Source organism: Pelodiscus sinensis, chromosome 2 (assembly GCF_049634645.1).
Source record: "Pelodiscus sinensis isolate JC-2024 chromosome 2, ASM4963464v1, whole genome shotgun sequence".
NCBI classification, from domain to species: Eukaryota; Metazoa; Chordata; order Testudines; family Trionychidae; genus Pelodiscus; species Pelodiscus sinensis.
In genome coordinates, this window is record NC_134712.1 from 167,950,085 (window position 1) to 167,971,059 (window position 20,975).

A 20,975-nucleotide genomic window follows, 5' to 3' on the forward strand; every position below is an offset into this window, starting at 1 on the left:
CCACCTAGGCTACCGGCTGCCCATGTCCACAACTACACACGAACTTGGGACATTTCCAGAAATATAGCCCTTACATCGATCTTTCCAAAGAATTCATTAACATGTAGTTAAGGTTCATGAAATCCTAGAAATGGAAAAGTTCTATTACAGCATCTAGTCCTCCTTCCTGTCAATGCAGATCTAGTCTTTACAAAATATCATTTCTAATGTTGTCTCTGCTCATTTAAAAGGTCTCCCAAATAGCGCTCCCATCATCTCCTTTGTGAGATGATTGCATGGCCCGATTGAGATCAGGGTCAGAGTATCAAGAAGACTCCCTAAGTTTTCTAGATCCTCTCTGTCCTCACTGCAACTCAACCCAGTTTTAAACCACATGCAAGGTTTGTAAACATATCCTTCACAGCAATAAAGAAAGTGTTTGGGGTTTCTTTTTTTCCCTTCACTAAAGACGGATTAAAAAAAAAAACTTTGAAACCTCTGGGTGAAAGGTGATCTATCCTGCAAGACACCGAGCAGTTTCAAAAAGGTGTGAGTGTGTGTGTGCGCGGGGGGGTGCTCCCATTATCTATAGACATTACTGAGAGGTGAAAGACCACAGTACTTCAGGGGTTTAGTGCTTTACGGGATAAGCGCTGTATGAACAAAGAATTCAGTTTATTTCTTAGTAGTTCTCAGACTTACATACAGAATGCAATCAAGTCCTAATAAGATTGCATACGTGAGTTATTTCACTGTTTTCCTTTTAGTCTCTTGATTATTACACTGGCAATTGCATCATGTGTATTTTAAGAAGTAATGGCCCAGTTCTCCCACTGTGAAGATGAGTGCTATCAGACTTTCCAAGGAGTCAATTTTGAGAACAACTATGTATGCTGAAAAAACTATTTGAGTCAATAATGAGAATCGACTTACTCAAAACCTTCTTTTCTCTTGTACATCCCCACAAGGGTCAGAGCTAATTTAGCCTTTAATTAACAAGTCAGGAGTTGGACAATATTCATCACCACCAAGAATTGCACGCATAAGCCTTTAGACTCATTTACATAGTTGCACTCATCCACCACCAGCACAGCCCTCTGTGAGAGATTATTCTGGTTTTAAAATGGCTGCCTGTATACAGGCAATGATTTTAAACCCTGGACATGAAGGTGAAATCAAGTTTCTCCAGGTGACCAAGTTCAGGCTCCTAAATTCCTTTAGGGACCTGGCCACAAGGTCTCTTCCCCTAGATAGGTCTGTTCAAAAGAAAAGTTAAAAATTGTACATTAATGGTTTAAAAAAAAAAAAAGTACCCACCCTCCCTACCACACACGCATGAACACAGGCACACACGGACAGTGCAGGTAACACTTCCTCTACATTCTTAATCCCTATGCTTTTGAACTGTGGTAGATTTGTAACATTTGTCACTATGTTTGTGACTAAGGTACAAAATACTTCCAAAGCGTTAGAGATTTTTACAGTTCTGATTATAAAAGAAAACTTTTCTAGTTTTAAAAAAGTTAAATTCGGCCCTTTTCAGAGGGATAAGGTTCATATAGTGATTGCTCATTTAAAACGCTCAAAATGGGGGTTAAGTGGGGTTAAAACAGTATAAGGACCTTGTTCTGATATTCTGGGCAGAGATAAATTTAATCCAGTAAAAAAGTCATATACTTTTATGGGGCGGAGGAAGACAACAGACTCCAAGAGATAAACAAAGGGAAACTCAGACAGAGTGTATATAGCAATATAATCCAAAAACAGTATATGAAAGAGTGTCATTGAGAAACAGATTTATTCAGTGTACAAAGTTGTTTTCAAACTGGACGGCTTTGGTAATCTGATACAAGAATCTACTGATTTAGGTGAAAAAGTTAGGGTCTGAGCAGCTCTGAGTTTGCATGATACAAGAGTCAAATTTTAGATGTTTAACATATTATTGATTTGCTTTCTTTGGCAACAGTTCTTTCATATCTATAAATTTGGTGAGACTCTGAATTAAGACATGAGGAAAAAATTCTGCATAAATTCTCCCTAAAAATTGAGGCTTATTTTGAAGCCCACTGAAAATCAACTGAAGTGCGTCCTGTAACTCCAATGGACTTTGCATCAGATCATTTGTGATTTATTTTTTTCATTGCTTAAAAAGCGATACCACTTAGCTTTTTCATGCTGGGAACATTATTCCCTGATCAAATCTACTAATATTTAGGAGACGAAGAAAAAAAAAAAAAAAAAAAAAAAAGGAGGAGGAGTCCAGAAAACCTCGGTGCCTGTAACCATGATCTTAAAAGCATCACACTCTTTCAAGAGGTCTAATCAAGGGAACACTGAGAAAAATTGTAGCATAGCATGAGAGAAACCAGGGCAATGTATTTGCTGACCCTACCTTAAAAGTTTGCTACTGTGATCCCCGTCCTTTTCGGAGATCACATTAATATTCCTTTGTTTTTCAGCAGTAGGTTCATCATAACTTAGTGAGAATGTTACTACTGCAAGTTTTTTTTGTTGCTTCAGTAGTTTGGTCTTGTAAGTTCCTTTCCTCACCTTAGGTTTCTACATGCAGGCATGCTACTGAGAAATAACTAGAGAGCCTCCCTGTTAATTCAATGTCATATTAAATAATGTCTGTTTCCTTTCTCTGTAGATGGAGAGGCCCAAGTACTGGTACAATCTCAACTATCCCTCACCAGGGTAGAAGATAAAACTGCACGAATTGACTGTCGTGTTTCTGGCATAACCTTCAGCAGTGCTTACATACATTGGTATCGACAGAAACGTGATGCAGCTCCAGAACGGATTCTCTATTTATCATCAGGAAAGCCTGTCTTTGACCAGGATTATGAGAAGGCAAAGTATGAAGCAGAAAAGCAGCTCTCAGAGTCAAACTGTGTCCTAACAGTAAAGAAAATAACCAAGAGTGATGCAGCTATCTATTACTGTGCCGTTTGGGACCACACAGTATTAGAAAAATCTTCACATTCTGTACAAAAACCTATTTGGTGTTCTCAAGAATAGTCTTTCAAAACATATGAAACCACAGATAGCTCCCTATCTCTCACCATATGCACAAACGCCTTACTGGAATCTGCAACAAGCAATTAAAAACAACTCTTGCTCACACAAGTTTTGCAAACGGAAAGAGCCCAGCTGTCTGCAACAAGACTGAGTAGTTGCATTGGACAGCTACACAGTCAGGAGAGCAAAATTTTCATTTGGTCTTTGAATGACTCAAGTCTGATACAAATGCACATTTACCTGTTTGCCGAAGAGAGAAGAATATTTAGAGCTGACATTAAAACTGAATTATGTTAAGTTTGGATATTCCTTGACACAGAAAGGATAGGAAAGTCAATCTGGAGCATTCCATCCAATATGCTATTCTAAGAAGAAGAAAATCTCCTGCTGACTAATAGTATGAGAATTTGCTACTCTGTCCTTATCTAGTCCACAAAATCATTTTAATATTGCCTATATATTCTAGTAGCCTTATGTTCAATTAGTTACATGCACAGGAAACTAAACTAGCAATGCTACAACGTATTTTGACATTAGTAGAGAAGAGATTAAAGCTATTTAACAACATAAGAATGGTCATACTGGGTCAGACCAAAGGTCCATCTGAACCAGTATCCTGTTTTCCGACAGTAGCCAATCCCAGATGCACCAAAGGGAATGAACAGAACAGACAATAAAGTCATCCATCCTCTCTTGTCACCCATTTCCCGCTTCTGACAGGCTAGGGACACCATTCCTACCATTCTGGCTAACCTACATGAATTCAGTTAGTTCTCTTTTGAACTCTGTTAAAGTCCTGGTCTTCGCAACATCCTCTGACAAGGAGTTCCACATGTTGACTGTGCACTGCATGAAGAAAAAGCTTCCTTTTGTTTCTTTTAAACCTATCACTGTATCTATTAATTTCAGTTGGTGACCTCTGTACATTTGACCTGTGAAAGGTCTGTTAGCCCAGCAGATCCCTGCTCATAAAACCACAAAGTTCAGTTCTAAAGAACTGTTTCATATTTAATCTGCAATACTAATTAGATGACATGAAATATTAATTTTATTGTATAGAATATAGTATACTATAGGTTGGTGGGGCATGTCAACAACTAAAATTTGCAGAAAACTGCATTTGTTTTAAGTTTTACAGCACTTTATTTTTGTACTTTTTACTCCCAAAAATTTCATCACCCGCCCAGCTACGATTAAGTTGTTTAAACAAATGTGTTTCAATGGCAGAACAAAAATTGTGTGTGTGTATAGGTAGGTACTGGGGGTACTTTTTTTGTTTTGTTTTAAGGGTACTTTCTCAATTTTTTATATATATATATATAAACAAACACTGGTCTACATCATTTTACAATACCTCTTCTTCAGCCAGTGTGACTTAATTGCAGGTTACCTAAATGAGTCACTTCCTTTCCCCACCCATACTTCTCTCTCCCCATTAAAGGCCATCATTTACATTCCTTGGCTAGAGTTCTAACAAGAGCAGCAAGAATGTTGCTGTTAAAGGCTTTTCTTCTAGCCATGGTTTGCTCTTGTAAGTTTTTTACGCAACTTCACATACATTGGCACAGGACAGCTGCAGCAACTGGAGAGTCTTCACATTATTTCAGGTTGATGTAGATCTTTTTAATTTGTTTCTCCACAGGTGGCTTCTCACAAGTTAATCTGACCCAGCCTCAACTGTCCATCACCAGGGAAGAAAGTAAAACCATACGAATTGACTGCCGTGTTACTGTCCCAGAAGATTTTGGCCAGGCTTATATCCACTGGTACAGACAGAGATCGGGTGCAGCTCCGGAGCGGATTCTGTACATCTCAACGCAGACTGTCTTTGACAGAGACTCAGACAAGGGAAAGTTTAATGCTGAAAAGAAGAAGATCGGCCAGCCTACCTGTACCCTGATCATATACAAAACATCCCTCAATGACACTGCTACATATTATTGTGCCTACTGGGATCGCACAGTGTTACAGAACAGTACGCCACCTGTACAAAAACCCACTCTGCCATTCAAACCACAGGTTTTCCAGTGTATGAGGCACTTTCATTGCTCTCCCATCATGTCTTAGCCTGGAGCCAGCTGCAGAAAATCTTCATTGTCTTTGGCAACTGGATAGGAACAGCAATGGCTGATTTTGTGTGTATTTTCCAAACACTCGCTAAAGACAGATCAGTTCTAGCAGAACAGGAGCTCAGTTAGGACACAAAGGGGGAGGCAGGTATCCAATCCCATTACAAATCTATGGGAGTTGTGTATTTTGCTTCCCCTTGACCTTTAAAAATATCTTCCCCTAGAGTGTTAGGTGAAGCTACCAGTCAGTAATTCAATGGGTGGGTTAATATGGGCTGACTGGGTAGAGGTTTGACATCAGCAGAGGAGCATAAGACTTGGAGATTCCTTTTTTGGATCCAGAATTTTCACCCCAAGTCCAGACATTCATCCAACAAAACAGGGAGTAAGAAACTAGTAGCACTGGACCTGGAGTGTAGGTACCATGATATATCTTCCCCTCTAGCTACCTAGTAACGGGGAATCATCCTGCACAGTATTCTCCTCAGATACAGAAGTTCATGTTAGGGTCTATAGATTCCACTTAGGGCTTGACCAATACCCACCGAGGTACACGAGTGCCTTTCCATTGACTTCAGTGGCTTTGGATAAGACCATGAATCTTCTAATGGCATGGCAAACCAGCCTAGCAACTTAATGCCACTTTTTGATGTTACCCCAATGGAAAGAGAAGAGGTGTAAAACTGCTGTTTTATTAGCCCCTGAACAACAATAACCTCTTTGTAAATGTTATAAAAACCAGCGAGTTCTGTTCTGAAGGGCCAGCCTATATTGAGTCTCTGATGCCAGCTGAGCAGAAATACTTAGTAGGAAAGCAGACTAGATGCCCCTTGAGCAGACAGGGTATGTCTACATTGATGGAGGCATATAGATGAATTTACTAGACATAGGAAAATGAAGCGGGGCAGTCTGGACGTGCCACAGTTGACAAGGGAAGCCTGTGTCGACCGCTCCGGTATAACTCGTGAAATGAGGTTTACCAGAACGGTTGACAAAGGCTTCCCTTGTCGACGGCAGCACATCCAGACTGCCCCACTGTACCGCCAAACAGCTCATCAGCACAGTGTGGTGGCCATTTTGATGTAAATGAAGCAGCGATTATTTAAATCGCCGCTTCATTTTGCTATGTCTAGTAAACTCATCTACATGGCTCCGTTAACGGAGCCATGTAGTCTAGGCATACCCATATTATATAATTCCAATTTTAACATGAATGTTCAAGGAACATCACCACGGGAGATCAAAACCTGGCCCAGTGATTTTATAATCTAAATGGAGTCAGGTTCCATCAGACCAGGTGGTAAAAAGCACATAATCACAGATCGAAAGAAGGGAAGATTTGGGAGTATGGCTTATTGAATGAAACTAGAATGACAAACTAATAGAGCTACAGTATTAAAAAAAAGATAAAGGAGTAGATTGACTCTCATTGAAAGAGAAAGTAGTATTTAACAAGGGGGAAAAAGGTTATTTGCAAATTAACTGAACAAAAACATCTTCATGTAGAATTCACCCTTTCAGAACTAGAATAAAACTGACTGCAAATATTCTAGAGCAGAGCCATCCAAGATCAGCAGAGGGCATTACAGACAGATAAATGAGGCACTTCACAAAACTCAATACACATGCGTGAGAAATGATCTCACTAAAGCAAAAGTGATATTCCACTATTTAACCTCATAAAAACCCAGCAAGAGCCTGATCCTGGAAGGGGATTAATATCTTCTGAAGGGTTCTAAGTATTCTGCTGGCAACAGGGTGACCAGATGTCCCCATTTATAGGGTCTATCTTGATAATCAGCCTTTACCTGCTATAGTCCACTCTTACTCCCCACCACTGCCCAATTTATAGCACTTGCTATTTGGTCACTAATTGGCAAAAGCACCTCTCATGCTGAACAGATCAAGAAAATAATCCACAAGAAAATTACTCTTCCCTGTGCCATCAACAGAGCTCTGCATATCCCTTATTCTTTGTGTTAATTACGATAATAGCTCAGAACCCCAATCCCAGATCTACTCCACAATACACAAGTCACTGCGCAAAGGATGAAAAATGTTTGCATCAAAACTCAAACATCTTGGTTCTTTCTTCTACCACATATGCACAAACATCAAAGTGGACTGTGGCTGGAGAGGGCAGGAGGATATAGCATATTTGAACATTAAGTAACAAATTCTCTACTGGGGCACATTCTTCTAGACTGAAGATCTTTGAGACGGTCATTCCATTTATTTCTATGGATAGCATGTAACAAAATGGAGACTCCATCCAGACAAAGGGCTCTGGGAACCACTGAAATAAATATTAAAAGACCAACCCTTCATTACGCAGACTTCCATGCTCTGCTACCTTTAGAAGAGTATAGATTGTGAAAATTTGGTTCAGGCCAGATAGTGCTCTGACAAATGTAACTTCAGATCAGTTTCCCTTAATTAAATTAGCATATGGAAACAGCAAAACCTTACTGCTCATTACCTAAATGAGTCATTTCCTGTCCCCAAATGCACCTCTGTCCACTACAGGAAAGCAGTCACTTCTCTCAGATGCAAATTCAAGCAAAAAACTTGTAGAATGCTGCTGCTCCACGTTATGATGGCTTTGGCTTTCTCGTAGAAGTTTCTTTGGTTTTCCCCCTTTCCTACACAATAGTACATTACTGAGTAACTCCTCACTGTACTCTGGGTTCATGTTAATTTCATGGTTTCTATTCTTACTCTTTTTCTAAATGCACATGGACAAATACATCCGGAGGTACGTCTAGACTGCAGAGCTTTTCCGGGATACCTCTGGTATCCCGGAAAAGCTCTGCTGCGTCCAAGGAATGCCTCTGCTTTTCTGAAAAAAATAAAAATAAAAATAAATTTAAAAAAATCGGAAAAGCATACGCGCGTTTTCAGCATCCCTGTAAACTTCGTTCTATGAGGAAGGTGGGCTTGTTCCAAAAGAGGCCTTTTTCCTGACATTTGGCCCAGTATAGATGGACCAATTGTCAGAAGAGCCTCTTTCAAAAGAAAAGCAGAAAGATACGCAAGTTGCAGTTCGCAATTTGTGTATCTTTTTCCAATAGAACTTTATAGTCTAGACACAGCCTGAGACAAGCTCACTTGTCCATTACAAGGATAGAAATTCAAACTGCCTATATAGACCATGAAGCTTCTGGCTTCTGGACTGCTGTTGTACACTGCAGAGTCACGAGGTCAGTGTTGATACCAGAGAGGATTCCGTACATGTCAGCTGAACAATATGTCCTGGACAAGGAATCTCAAATAATTTAAGTATAAAAAGAAATACGACTGGCCCAACTCTACCCTAACAGTAAAAGGAATATCCCTTAATGGCAGAGTTACCTATTGTGTGCCTACCTGGATTTCAGAGAGTTAGAAAACCAGAGATAGTATGTACAAAAACTTCATTCTGAATATTAAACCGCATCTCCTCAAAGGAACAAAGCTTCAGTTACCTCCCTATTTTTGCCATTCAGCTCTAGAAACTCCTCACTAGCTTATATTAAAAGTTGTTTCTCCCCCTCCCCCCAAAAAAGCTACACGATCCTTAAAAACCTTTATTGTGAAGTAGTTACTGGTCACCATACACATAACATTCCTGGTTCAAAAATACCACAACCGTACCCCAGTTCTTGTGACGCTAATGGTGGGAGGTGAATGTCGTTTTATTCTGTGATTACTCTGTGATGAGGCACTTTCAGAAAATCTGAATTCTGTGTCAGATTCCAACTGGCTATGCAGAGCAGCACACACTGTATTACCCCATCCAGACATTCACTGGCAATCTCTGCCCGTACAGCCACAGCCCCATGTACTGCACATGGAGTACTGCTGAAGGCTTTTTATTATAGAAAAAGAATAGTCAAACAGAAACAGGCAGTGATTTGTCTTCACTGTGATGTCAGCAAAGCACTTAATCTTAAGCATGAGCCAAAAGCTGATGTTTCCCTAGATAAGGGCTTAGGATATAGTCAAGAAGAATTTAGGCTCTACTTGACAAGTCAAACTCCTCATTGTCCATCCTCCCCCCAAAAAAACCCACCACTACACACCCAATGGATATTGTCCTAGGTTCACAGGCGCTTCATGCTAGTGTGATGGACCCCGCCCATGCTTTATGAAATGGACTTATGTGAATTGGTGTCCATAATTCAAAAGTGCTTTGGACAAACTGCTTCATGTAACCTATCAATCTTCATGTCATAATCTGCTAGATTTGTTTATCTTATTGTGGAGTCTGTATAATTCTTCTGTGTAAAATTAGACATATGGAGTGCTTTACGGTTTTAAATGTGTGAATGAAAGCCACCATGGGCTACCCTCAATGTCTTGATGACCAACTGTTAATCACTTTTGTCCTTTAAGTCTTAGCAGTGGTTGATCTAGGGAAGTCACATGCCTACCCCAACTGGCCAGATGACTTCCCATGCAAAAAGGGAATCTTTAAAAACAATAGGAAAGTAGGAATGCTTGGTCTTTGGTCAGCACACCCGGGAGAGTGAACCAGAGCCCCCAGAGAAGGGGAGATTTCCCTGGTTGGAAGGCTAAGCTAGGAAAGGAACAGTTTTAGGGTAAATTTGAAATAAGTTCCTACTGAGGATTTAGTGTTAGAATTACCAAAGTGTTTGTTTGGTTTTTTGTTTGTTTGTAACCTACTTTGCTCTGCCTGTTCTCATCTATTACCACTTAAATCCTACTGCTTGTACTTTATAAAATCATTTTTACTTACTATCAAGCCCAGAGTAAATTATTGTTACATGGAGTGTGGGGGTGGGGAGGGCAAGCCAGTGTGCACATTCCCCCTTTCATAGTTAAAGCTGGCTTACCTAAGTCTTTGGGGTTTCGATCCCATTTGGGGAGTGGTATCCCAGGAAGCTGGGCCCTAAACTGCACTTTCCTTGGATCTGAAGAGATTCAGTGTCTGCACTGCTTCTCAGGGGGATAGCGGTGTCATCTTGGTGCATTGGAGGAGGCCAGCGGAGCTTGCCCAGTAGGAGCAAGCAGTGAGAAGCACCAGAGAGTGATTGGGTGAGTGTCAGTGGCCACATCAGCCCTCCAGGAGGCACCCCCCCCCCCAAGGGGTCTTCTGTGGCCGCACCCCATCACAGCTAGACGTATTGCTGAAACACACTATGCTCACTTTTGTCTCACATGGGCAACAGTCAAGTTCACTGACCTCTCTGAAATCTGTCATGTGGAACTGACATACCTACACCCAACGGAACTATTCTCAGCTCCTTCTTAAGCGAGTCACTTCCTCTCCACAAAGGCACTTGATCTTCCTTCGGAGATCCTAAATTACAGCTTTCTATTTCTGATGTGCAGGCTCAACTGAATTCAGTAAGAATGTTACTGCTGCAGGTTCTTATTGTGGCTTCAGTCTGGTCATGTAAGTCAAGGGTTTTCACTCTGGTTTTTACTAAATGTGTCAGTTACTGAGCAACAACCAAAGAGGCTCCAGATTCATGCTTATCATATTTTTTTCCTTCCTTTCATTGTAGATGGAGCTGCACAAGTACAACTGACACAAACTCAGATATCCATCACAAAGATACCAAAGAAAACCGTAAGAATGGACTGTAAAATTTCTGGTATTGACGTTGGCAGTGCCTATATACACTGGTACCGACAGAGACCTGGAGAAGCTCCAGAGTGGCTGTTGTATTATAAGACACAAAACGATCAATCCAGTTTTGACAAGGACAAGTTTAGCATTGACAAGACATCTGGAAAACCCATCTGTACCCTAACAGTAGACAAACTAACCTACAATGACACTGCTACTTATTACTGTGCCACCTGGGATCACAGTGTTAGAAAGCCATACACAGTTTGTACAAAAACTTCTCTATTCTGAGCCACAGACTTTCAAAAATATACCCAAAATACCCCCCCCCCCCACAAACTACAGCTGACTTCAGCTCAGAGGCAAGAATAAGGAGTAAAAACTGAATTTATCTGTGCTAGATAGAAGACCATCGCACACAAGTGTTTTTTAAATGTGGCAGGTGTAGATTTGAAAGGGTGTAACAAAAGCACACCTTACTTAGATACAGCATAGATACAGTGTAGCATGTCATTTTATCTGCAGAATGTAGTCACTTTCAAGTCAGATATCTAGTTCCCCCTTTACGTCTGATTCACCATCTTTGGAGAATGATTGCAATCAAGTCCCTCCTGGAATGGTCTTCTGTATGCTTGCGACCATTTCTCGGGGCCTGATTCAGAAGTTGGGACTCGCAGACCAGGGTCCTGCTACTAGTTTTGCTGAAGATCCCCTATTGAAAGGGAAATCAAGTTTTCTAGGCCTGTAAGACTGACCCATTCATCAAGCAATGACATTTTGTTCCCTGCTGACTGAACAGCAAATCAATGAATGGAGAGGGATAATGAGCAACGGAGGTAACCATAGATCATGCTGGATCTAGGAAAGCTGCCCGCTCCCCCTTCTCCTGCAGCTTGAAGTGGGTTTCCCTATATACATGGTTCACAGCTTGGTTCAATGCCTATTAGCACCCGCTCTATGAAAATAATTCCAGACAACCTTAGTTTACTCTGCCCAGGCATATCACTCACTGGATTGATTTACTTCTCTATGAAAAATTCTTAAGCATCACCAGCCACAGGTGGGAAAGAATTCAGACAATCCTTCTGAAGTGGGATGCAATGGAATAGCCTCCATCTTCCAATTCTCTGCCATGCACATATGATGCCATTGTCAGCAAAGGACTTTTCATGTTGTACAACCACTGCAATTTCTATTGCAGTCTTCCTGCCATAGCACTGCCAGACTAGTGTGATGGCTATAAAGGGAACAGAATATCTGGAAATAAGTACTCAAGCTTCTTAAGCTTGTAGTCCCAAACACGATTCCCACCTTAGCAATGCAAATGCTGCTGGAATAAAGTTTAAAAAAATTCAATCGTTGCACATTTAGATTTTTTTGACCTGTTTGGAATGCTTTGGATCACATGTGGTGAGGAAGTTGGAGGAAGGGGAGCCAGAGAAATGGCCTGGCTTCCACCAACAAATGAAGTTAAGGCCACCCAATAGCACAAATATCCTCTGTAACCTCAGCTTTATTGGTCAGAACCTAGAAATCTCTCCCACTTAATTCTGCAATTCTACCCTCCCCCGAGATAACAATGGTGGCAGCAATGACCGCTTACCAACTGCATCCTCATGCTAGACTTCTTGCTGAAACTCACCATCCATCGCACACTTTTGTCTCAAATGCACATCAGTAAAGTTGACACACCTCTCAGAAATCTGTCACATGGAATTGACGTACCTACAGAACTGTTCTCAGCTCCTACTTAAGTGACTCGCTTCCTCTCCACAAAGGCACTCTATCCCAGATGGAGGATTAACTTACATCTTCCTATTTCTGACTTTCAGGCTCAACTCAAGTCAGTGAGAATGTTACTGCTGCAGGTTCTTATTGTAGTTTCAGTTGGGTCATGTAAGTTCAGGGGTTTTGATGTAGTTTTCTACAAATGTGCTGATTACTGTACAACAACCAGAGAGCCTCCAAATTCATGCTTATCATATTTTTCTTCCTTTCATTGCAGATGGAGCTGCGCAAGTACAACCAACGCAAACGCCATTATCCATCACAAAGCCACCAGACAGAACCGTAAGAATGGACTGTGAAGTTAAGATCAGTGACTTTGAGAGTACATATATACATTGGTACCGACAAAGATTAGGAGAAGCTCCGGAGTGGCTGCTGTATTTTCAGTCCCCAACTCAACAATCAAATTTTGACAAAGAGAAATTTGGCATTAGCAAGGCAACTGGAAAACCGACATGTACCCTAGCAGTACACAAAGTAAACTCCGACGATGCTGCTACCTATTACTGTGCCTACTGGGATCGCACAGTGTTAGAAAGCCATAGACAGTCTGTACAAAAACCTCACTGTATATCTGAGCCACATACTTCCACAAATACAACAAAAACCCTCAAAACCACACACAAACGGCAGTTGCCATCTTATTCTTGCCACTCAGCTAATGCCAGGAATAGACAGTTTATCTGAGCCAGATAAAAGACGATCACATACAAATGTTGTTTTTCAGTATGGCAAGTGTAGATTTGAAAGGCTGTAATAAGAAGCACACTTGTATAGGCACAGTACAGCATGTCATCAACCACACCCTGCAGATACTTTTAAGTCAAATATTCAGTTCCTTCTTTACTTCAGATTCATCTTTAGAAAGACATCAATATCAAATCCCTACTGGAACAGTGTTCTTTATGCTTGCTACCATTTCTTGAGGCCTGATACAGGAGTTGAGACTCGCAGATCAGGGCCCTGTTACAGCATTGGTTCTGAACACTATTACAGGCAGAGATAGCCTTGAAAGCATTGCTGAAAAGCCTACTGAAAGGGAAATCAAGTTTTCCATTGACCAAGCGACAACATTTTGTCCCTTACAGACTAACCAGCAAATCAATGAATGGAGAGAGCTAATACAAAAACAGGGGTGGTCCTTGATTCTAGATCCTGGGGTGGTGCACACACCCACTTAGGCTATGTCTACACTTCCGGCTTCTGCTGGCAGAGAGTAAGCAAATGAACTTCTGATTAGTATTGTCATGCTTCATTTGCATAATTAGAGCCATTTTTTCCCACAAGGGGTTTTTGCGTAAAAACAAGCAGTATGGAGGTTTCCTTTTTGCACAAAAAGAGTTTTTTGTGCAAGATCCTTACGCCTCTCCAGGGTTTTTGTGCAACAAGGAAACATCCACACTGCTTGTTTTTGTGCAAAAACCCCTTGCACAAAAATGGCTTAGATTATGCAAATGAGTAACAAAATGCTAATTAGTGTTTCATTTGCATACTCTGCCAGCAAAAGCCAGCAGTGTAAACATAGCCCAAAAGTGGGATCATCTATAAACAGGGTTCACAGTTTTGTTCAATGACTATCACCACCCCTGCTTTAAAAAAAATTGTTCCATTCCCCTGTTCCACTTCATTCACAGTCTTGATTTTCTCATCTATGAACAATTCTTAAGCATTGCCAGCCAAGAACAAGAAATAATTCAGACAAACATACATTCTGAACTGCGATGCAGAAACTTGCTCACAATGGATCTGCCTCCACCTTCCAACCCCCTGCTATGCATATATGATGCCATTGTCAGCAAAGGCCTTTTCCATGCAGCAAAGGCACAATTATTACTAGTGTGTGCTAATAGCTGCTAATCAGCATTAGTATTACTAGCACAACAGTGGTGATGCCTATAAAGACAGCAGAATATCTTGAAATATGTACTTAAAAGGTCTACCCAGGGGTGTCCAAACTTTTTTCAAAGAGGGCCAGATTTGATGAAGTGAACATGCGTGAGGGCCGACCATTTTGCCTGACATTCTTTGAACCATTAAAATTAAATGCAAATTAACTATTTTATGCAAAGTTTATTGCAAACAGCATACTTTTCATTTCGTCACATGGATGACAAATCTAAACAGGTGTTAAATCACTCTGCCTTTCATATCTGAAGGCCAGATGAAAAAAAAAATCCAGGAAGCTGAAATATATGTCAGGAACATTGTAAAGTACATTACATATTATTGGTAATAAAGGTTGTCTGTCAACTTTTAAGTTCAAAAAATATGAACAGGAACATAACACCAAGTATAAATATATTTATAACTGATTTAGACCAACTGACATTAACTGAGATTTTACAATGTATTCATCTCAATACATATGGATTCGTTGGGGGCCATAAAAGATAGATATTGCCAAATTACCTGTGGGGCCGTATTAAACCGGAACACGGGCCGCAATTGGCCCCCCGGGCCGGACTTTGGACATGCCTGGTCTACACTTATAGTCCCAGATCTGATTCACCACCCCCCTACATCCCTTTCTCAATGCAAGTGTTGCTAGAGTAAAGTCAATAGTTGCACATTTATATATTTTTTCCTGTTGGGAATGTCTTGGATCACACGTGGTGGGGATGTTGGAGAAAAGGGAGCCAAGGAAATGGCCTGGTTTCCACCTGAAACTGAAGCTAAGGCCACCCCATAGCACAAATAGCCACTGTAACAATAACGTTATTGGTTATAACCCAGGTATCTCTCCTATTCATGCTGCAATTTCCTCCCACAATAACAAAGGTGGCAGCACTGACCACTTACCAACTGCAGCTTCAGCTACACTGGTGTTTCCATCTATTTCTATGTATAGCACCTAACAGAATGGGGACAACCTACAGACCAAGGCCTTTGGAAATCACTGTAATAAAAATAACTAAAAAACCCTATCCTTCATTATGGAGACATCTATGCTCCACTATCTTTAGACCAGTATAGATTATTTGGCATGAAGCAAATTCTCACAATGTGCTCTGATATGGGTCACTTCAGAGGAGTTTCAGCCTTAAAACGCTTCACCTTCATCGTACATTAGCATATAGAGCCAACAAAGCCTCATTTCATATTTGCTAAATGAGTCACTTCCTGCCCCCAAATGCACCTCTCCATCCAACCCAGCAAAGCAGTTACTTCTCATAGATGTAGGTGCAAGGAAACTGATAAAACGTTGCTGTTCCATGCTATGCCAGCTTTTGTTTTGTTGTACCATACTTTAGAAAAAGGCAAAAAAAGAAACTCGCACATTACTGAGTAACAACTCACCGAGGTCTGGATTCATGTTAATTTCATGATTTCTAGTATTACAAGCTCAGCTGTCCATCTAGAGAGAGGGTCTCTGGTGTATTTGTGCACATCCTTTACCAGGACAGTACCCATACAGAGTGTGAGGCTCCTGGCATTTTGAACCTGAAGACTGCGGTTCTACATTAGTATGGTAACAGACCCAGTGACGCTCCAGAACGGATTCCATACAGTCTGTATTAGAGAAGGGCTCTGACAAGAAGTTTAATTGGGAAAAAGACACCTGACCAGCCCATGTCTACCCTAACAGTAAAGGGAATATCCTTTAATGGCAGAGCCACCTATTAGGTACCTACTTGGGTCACAGAGTGTTAGAAAGCCAGAGAGAGTCTGTACAAAATCTTCATTGTGAATGCTATAACGTATCTCAAATGTATGAAACTTCAGTTACCTCCCCCAGCTCCAGTAATAATGCTTCCCCAGAAATGCTCCCCCAGCTCCTGTAATAGCAAAGGTGGGAGTTAAGTGTAGTCATGTTGTAGCCAGACAGGAACCCCCCTTGTAACATCCATTTTTGCTTGCCTGGAGCATGCAGGGCACACAGAGCAGAAGGCCCAGGCTGTGTGACCATGAATGGCTGTAAACAGAGATATGCCAATTGCTGACCAAGAGGCTGACAAGGAGTGCCCTTGACTTAACCCATATTGATACAAACACACAGCCGTCTGCGGGGGGAGGAATCTCTTGCCCAGTAAAAAAAAAAAAAAAAAAAAAAAAGTCTAGTACTCACAATTTAGTTCTCTCTCTTGCAAGTGTAAATTAACTTGAAACTTGCTTGTAAGAACTGGCGCCACAAAACGGACCAGTACAATTCGGCATCTTAGATATGAAAGAGGATACGGGCCCCCAGGGGTATAAAGATGGGTCCAGCAGCACATTTTCTCTGAGTGTCAATCTACCATCTATCTGCTGGTCGAGTTAGGTGTTTGATCTCCCAAGGTTCCAAGGGAACGTCCACCTCATATTCGTCTTTCCTAGGAATTGAGACCGGCCCTGGCCTGACACGCTGGAGTCGAGAGGCACAGAAGGGGGTAAAAATTGTACCTAGATGTGGTCCTTTGTCTTAAGTGTACACATAGACTTAGAGCTCTTTAAAGATTAAGCTGTCACTTGGTACCATTATTTCTATTTTCTATCTTTATTTTCCTTGTAACCATTTTTAAAAATCTGTATTTGCTAACAGTTAAGAAAGAGAGCAATAGCCATTGTAACCATATGCTTTTATAAGTCTTTTTAATAAACCTGTAACTGTTTAAGATTTAAACCTGACTCCTTCAGTTCCTGTAACAGAACCAAGCACAATTTAAAAGAACTTCAGCCGGTCATAAAGGGACAGGCATAGGAAGAGCTTGGGCGTTTGGATCGTGCCACTCCCAGGTGACAGATCCGTTGGGGCACCTCTCAGTCTTTCCCAGGCTGCCCGCTGTGAAGGAATCCTGTGTTCTAGCAGCTAAAATCTGAGGTGTAATAAGCTCTTCCTATAAATACAGAGCGTCTGTTGGCCTGCTGGCTACCTCTGCGACGGGACCCCGGTCCTAGCAGTAAAGACATGGACGTTAAACCTTTTCTCGGAAACACACACACACACATACACTGCCCTGACCGTCGGCTAACACATGTTCAGATGACCTGCTTTTTTTTCCTGTGCCACATTCCAACTGGCTATTCAGAGCAACAAACACTTCAATGTCCCACCCAGAATCTGTCTGGGAACCTCAGCCTGTATAGCCCACTGCCACCTGCAACACATGGGGAATACTGCTGAAGGCTTTTATTCTAGAAAAAAAAAGTATAATCATTAAAATACAAACAGGCAGTGATTTGTCTTCAATGGGATGTCAGCAAAGCACTTAATCTTAAGCATAAGCCTATTGCAGATGCTTTCTTGGATGAGGGCTTAGGATACAGTAAATAAGAATTTAGGGTCTACAGCACCGATCAAGTTCATTGCCCATCATCTTAAAGAGCAATTGATATTGTCCTAAGTTGACAGGAGCATGTTTCAAGCTAGACTTATTGCTGAAACTCACCATGGCTCAATTTTGTCGTAAATGGCTATGAATCAAGTTGACTCACCTCTCAAACTTGTCATGTGGAACTGAAATACCTACAACCAACACAACTGTTTTCCGCTCCTACTTAAGTGACTTGCTTCCTCTCCACAAAGGCATGAGCAGTCCTCCTTCTGAGATCCTAACTTACATCTTTCTATTTCTAACATGCAGGCTCAACTGAAGTCAGAGAGACTGTTACTGCTGCAGGTTCTTATTGTGGCTTCAATCTGGTCATGTAAGTCAAGTGTTTTCACTACAGTTTTCTGCAAATGTGCCAATTACTCAGCAACAGCCAGAAAGGCTCCAAATTCAGGTTTACCACATTTTTTTCTTCCTTTTGTTGTAGATGGAGCTGCACAAGTACAACTGATACAAACTCAGTTATCCATGACCAAGAAACCAGGCAATACCGCATGGATTAACTGTAAAGTTGATGGGATCAATTTTGGTGATGCATATATACACTGGTACCGACAGAGACCTGGAGAAGCTCCAGAGTGGCTGCTGTATTTTAAAACACAAAGAGATAAGTCATATTCCAACGAGGACAAATTTAGAGTTGAAAAGATACCTGAAAAATCCACCTGTATCCTAGTTGTACAAAAAGTCACCTATAGTGATACTGCTACCTATTACTGTGCCTACTGGGATCGCACAGTGTTAGAAAGCCATAGACAGTCCGTACAAAAACCTCACTCTGTATTTGGAGCCATAGACATAAAAAAAAAACCCACACACACACCCCATGCCAAGCTTCCCCTCTCCATCAAAAAAACAAAACACACACACCAACCGACCAACCACAAAAATGCAGTTGCATTTTTAGTATTGCCACTCAGCTGAAGCCAGGAGTCTACTCCTTTTATCTGAGCTCGATATAAAACCCATCACATACAAATGATGTTTTATATACGGCAGGTGTAGATTTTAAAGGGTGTAATAAAAGCACACCTGTATAGGTACAGTGTAGCACATCATTGACTACATCCTTCAGATATCTAGTTCCTCCTTTGCTTTTGGTTCACCATCTTTGGAAAGCCACTGTTATCAACTCCCTCCTGGAATGTAGTTCTGTATGCTTGTGACCATTTCTTGGGACCTGATACAGGAGTAGGGACACCCAGACCAGAGGCCCGTTACCAGTATTGCTTTTGAACACTATTACAGCAGGGACAGCCTTGGGAGGATTGCTGAAGATCCCCCGTTAGAAAAAAACCCAACTTTTCCAGTCCTGTAAGACAGACCCATTCATCAAGCAACGACATTTTGTCCCCTGCTGACTGAATAGCAAATCAATTAGGGTATGACTACACTGTGTGTTTCTTTTCAGAAGAGGTATGCAAACCTAAATCTAAAATGAGGTTTACAGGGGCTTTTAAAAGAGGGGTATTTCTCAGAAGTTTGGACCTGTATAGGCAGGGCCAAGTGGCAGAAAAGCCTCCTCCAGGGAGGAAAAAAAGCCACCAAAAAACGGAACAAGGTATGCAAATATTGCTTGCATTTGTATACCTCTTCAGAAACCCCCCCCACAGTGTAGCAGTAGGGAATAATTTTGGACACACTGGGTGCAAGTGAAAACAAGTAGAGGATTTATTGGTTCCCACAGCTGGTGGAGTATCCACCAGGGGTTAACCTGGTGAGCACTAACTTAACCAAAACATACATTAGATTACATAGGCAGCAGATGGGCGGAGGGGAAGTAATTGGATAGGTCTAGCGGCAGAAACCAATTAAACATATTATCACTAATACAAATAATTATTCCTAACAAGCTAAATAAGCCAGCATAAACAAAGGCTTGTTGATGGTCATTTTGTTGGTTGGAAATATAATGCGTCTACTGCGGGGGGGTAGTGAAAAACAATCCCGCACAGTTGTTTGGTACCAGCCTTATCAAAGTGAGGCCCTTTTGGAATGTGGTTGCCAGGACAACCAGGATCAAGTTAACTGCTGTGCTGTATTCCCAGGCTCGTCTAATGATTTAGGATTTGAGTGCTCAGCAAGATACCATGGACTGCCTCAGTTTACCCCACAGGAGCCATACAGAAGAGGGCTAGCAAGCAACAGGGGTGGTCATAGGTGCTGAAACTAGGGATGCTGAACTTCCTGCTTAAAGAGGGTTCTACTACATACAGGGTTCAGAGTTTGGTACAATGGCTATCAGCATCCCCACTATAAAAATTCTTTCAGCCCCCCTGCCCTACAGTTGGTTCCTGGAAGTATGCCGTGCCCAGGAATATCACTCACTGTCTTGATTGTCTCCTCTATGAAAAATTCTCAAGCACGGCCCGAAATAATTCAAACAACCCTTCAGAACTGGGATGCAGAATCTTGCTTGCAATGGAACAGCCTCCACCTCTTAACTCCCCTCCCATACACGATGGCAGACAGCAAAGGCTTTCCCTCCTCCCCCTGCCCCTGATGTATTACAGGTGCCAGTATTACAAATATGCACTAACAGGCATTAGTATTACTAGTACAACAGTGTAATGGCTATAAAGAGAGCAGACTATTTGGAAATATGTACTTAAGCTTCCTAAATTTATAATCCCAGGTCTGATTATGCCCCCCTTCCTCCCACTGCTTCTCAATGGAAATATTGATGGAATATAGTTGCACATTTAGATTTTTCTTCCTGTTTTGAATGCCTTGGATCACTTGTGGTAGGGGAAGTTGGAGGAAGGGGAGCCAGGGAAATGTCCTAGCTTCAGTTACAGGTTGAAGCCAACCACCTCCCCTCCCCCGTCATTGCCCATAAATATCTTCCATAACATTAGCTTTATTGGTGAGAACATAGAAATCTCCCCCACTCTGGCTGCAATTCCATACATACCCCCATGATAACAACAAAGATGGCAGCAGTGACCACTTACCAACTGCAGCTCTGGATCCACTGATGCTTCCTATCCAGCATATTCCCTGGGCCCTTGTAGATACCAAAACATGGACCTAGAACATCCCCCAGCCCACCTGGCCAGAGAGACTGGTCCAAGATCTAGTCCAAGTTAGGGTTCTGGTTCTACTCCTCTATAGCCTTTGCAGCCAGATTAATTCAACCTAAAAACCTCATAGTGTAGAATTGAACCTTTTTTTAAGAATTAGGCAAAACTGATTGCAAATATACAAGAGCAGGTCCATTGAAGATCAGTAGAG

General features: G+C 41.5%; 1 long non-coding RNA gene and 1 gene segment (V, D, J or C); one reads left to right on the plus strand and one right to left on the minus strand.

The window, feature by feature from the left end:
* LOC142827268 (uncharacterized) overlaps positions 1–20,975 on the minus strand; it is a 154,601-nt gene that overhangs the window by 125,653 nt on the left and 7,973 nt on the right. The window lies entirely within an intron of this gene.
* Positions 2,301–3,844, plus strand: LOC112545965 (putative non-functional T cell receptor gamma variable 10). The segment is given in 2 exon segments: positions 2,301–2,511; positions 2,630–3,844. Coding segments are annotated over 2 exon segments (417 nt in total).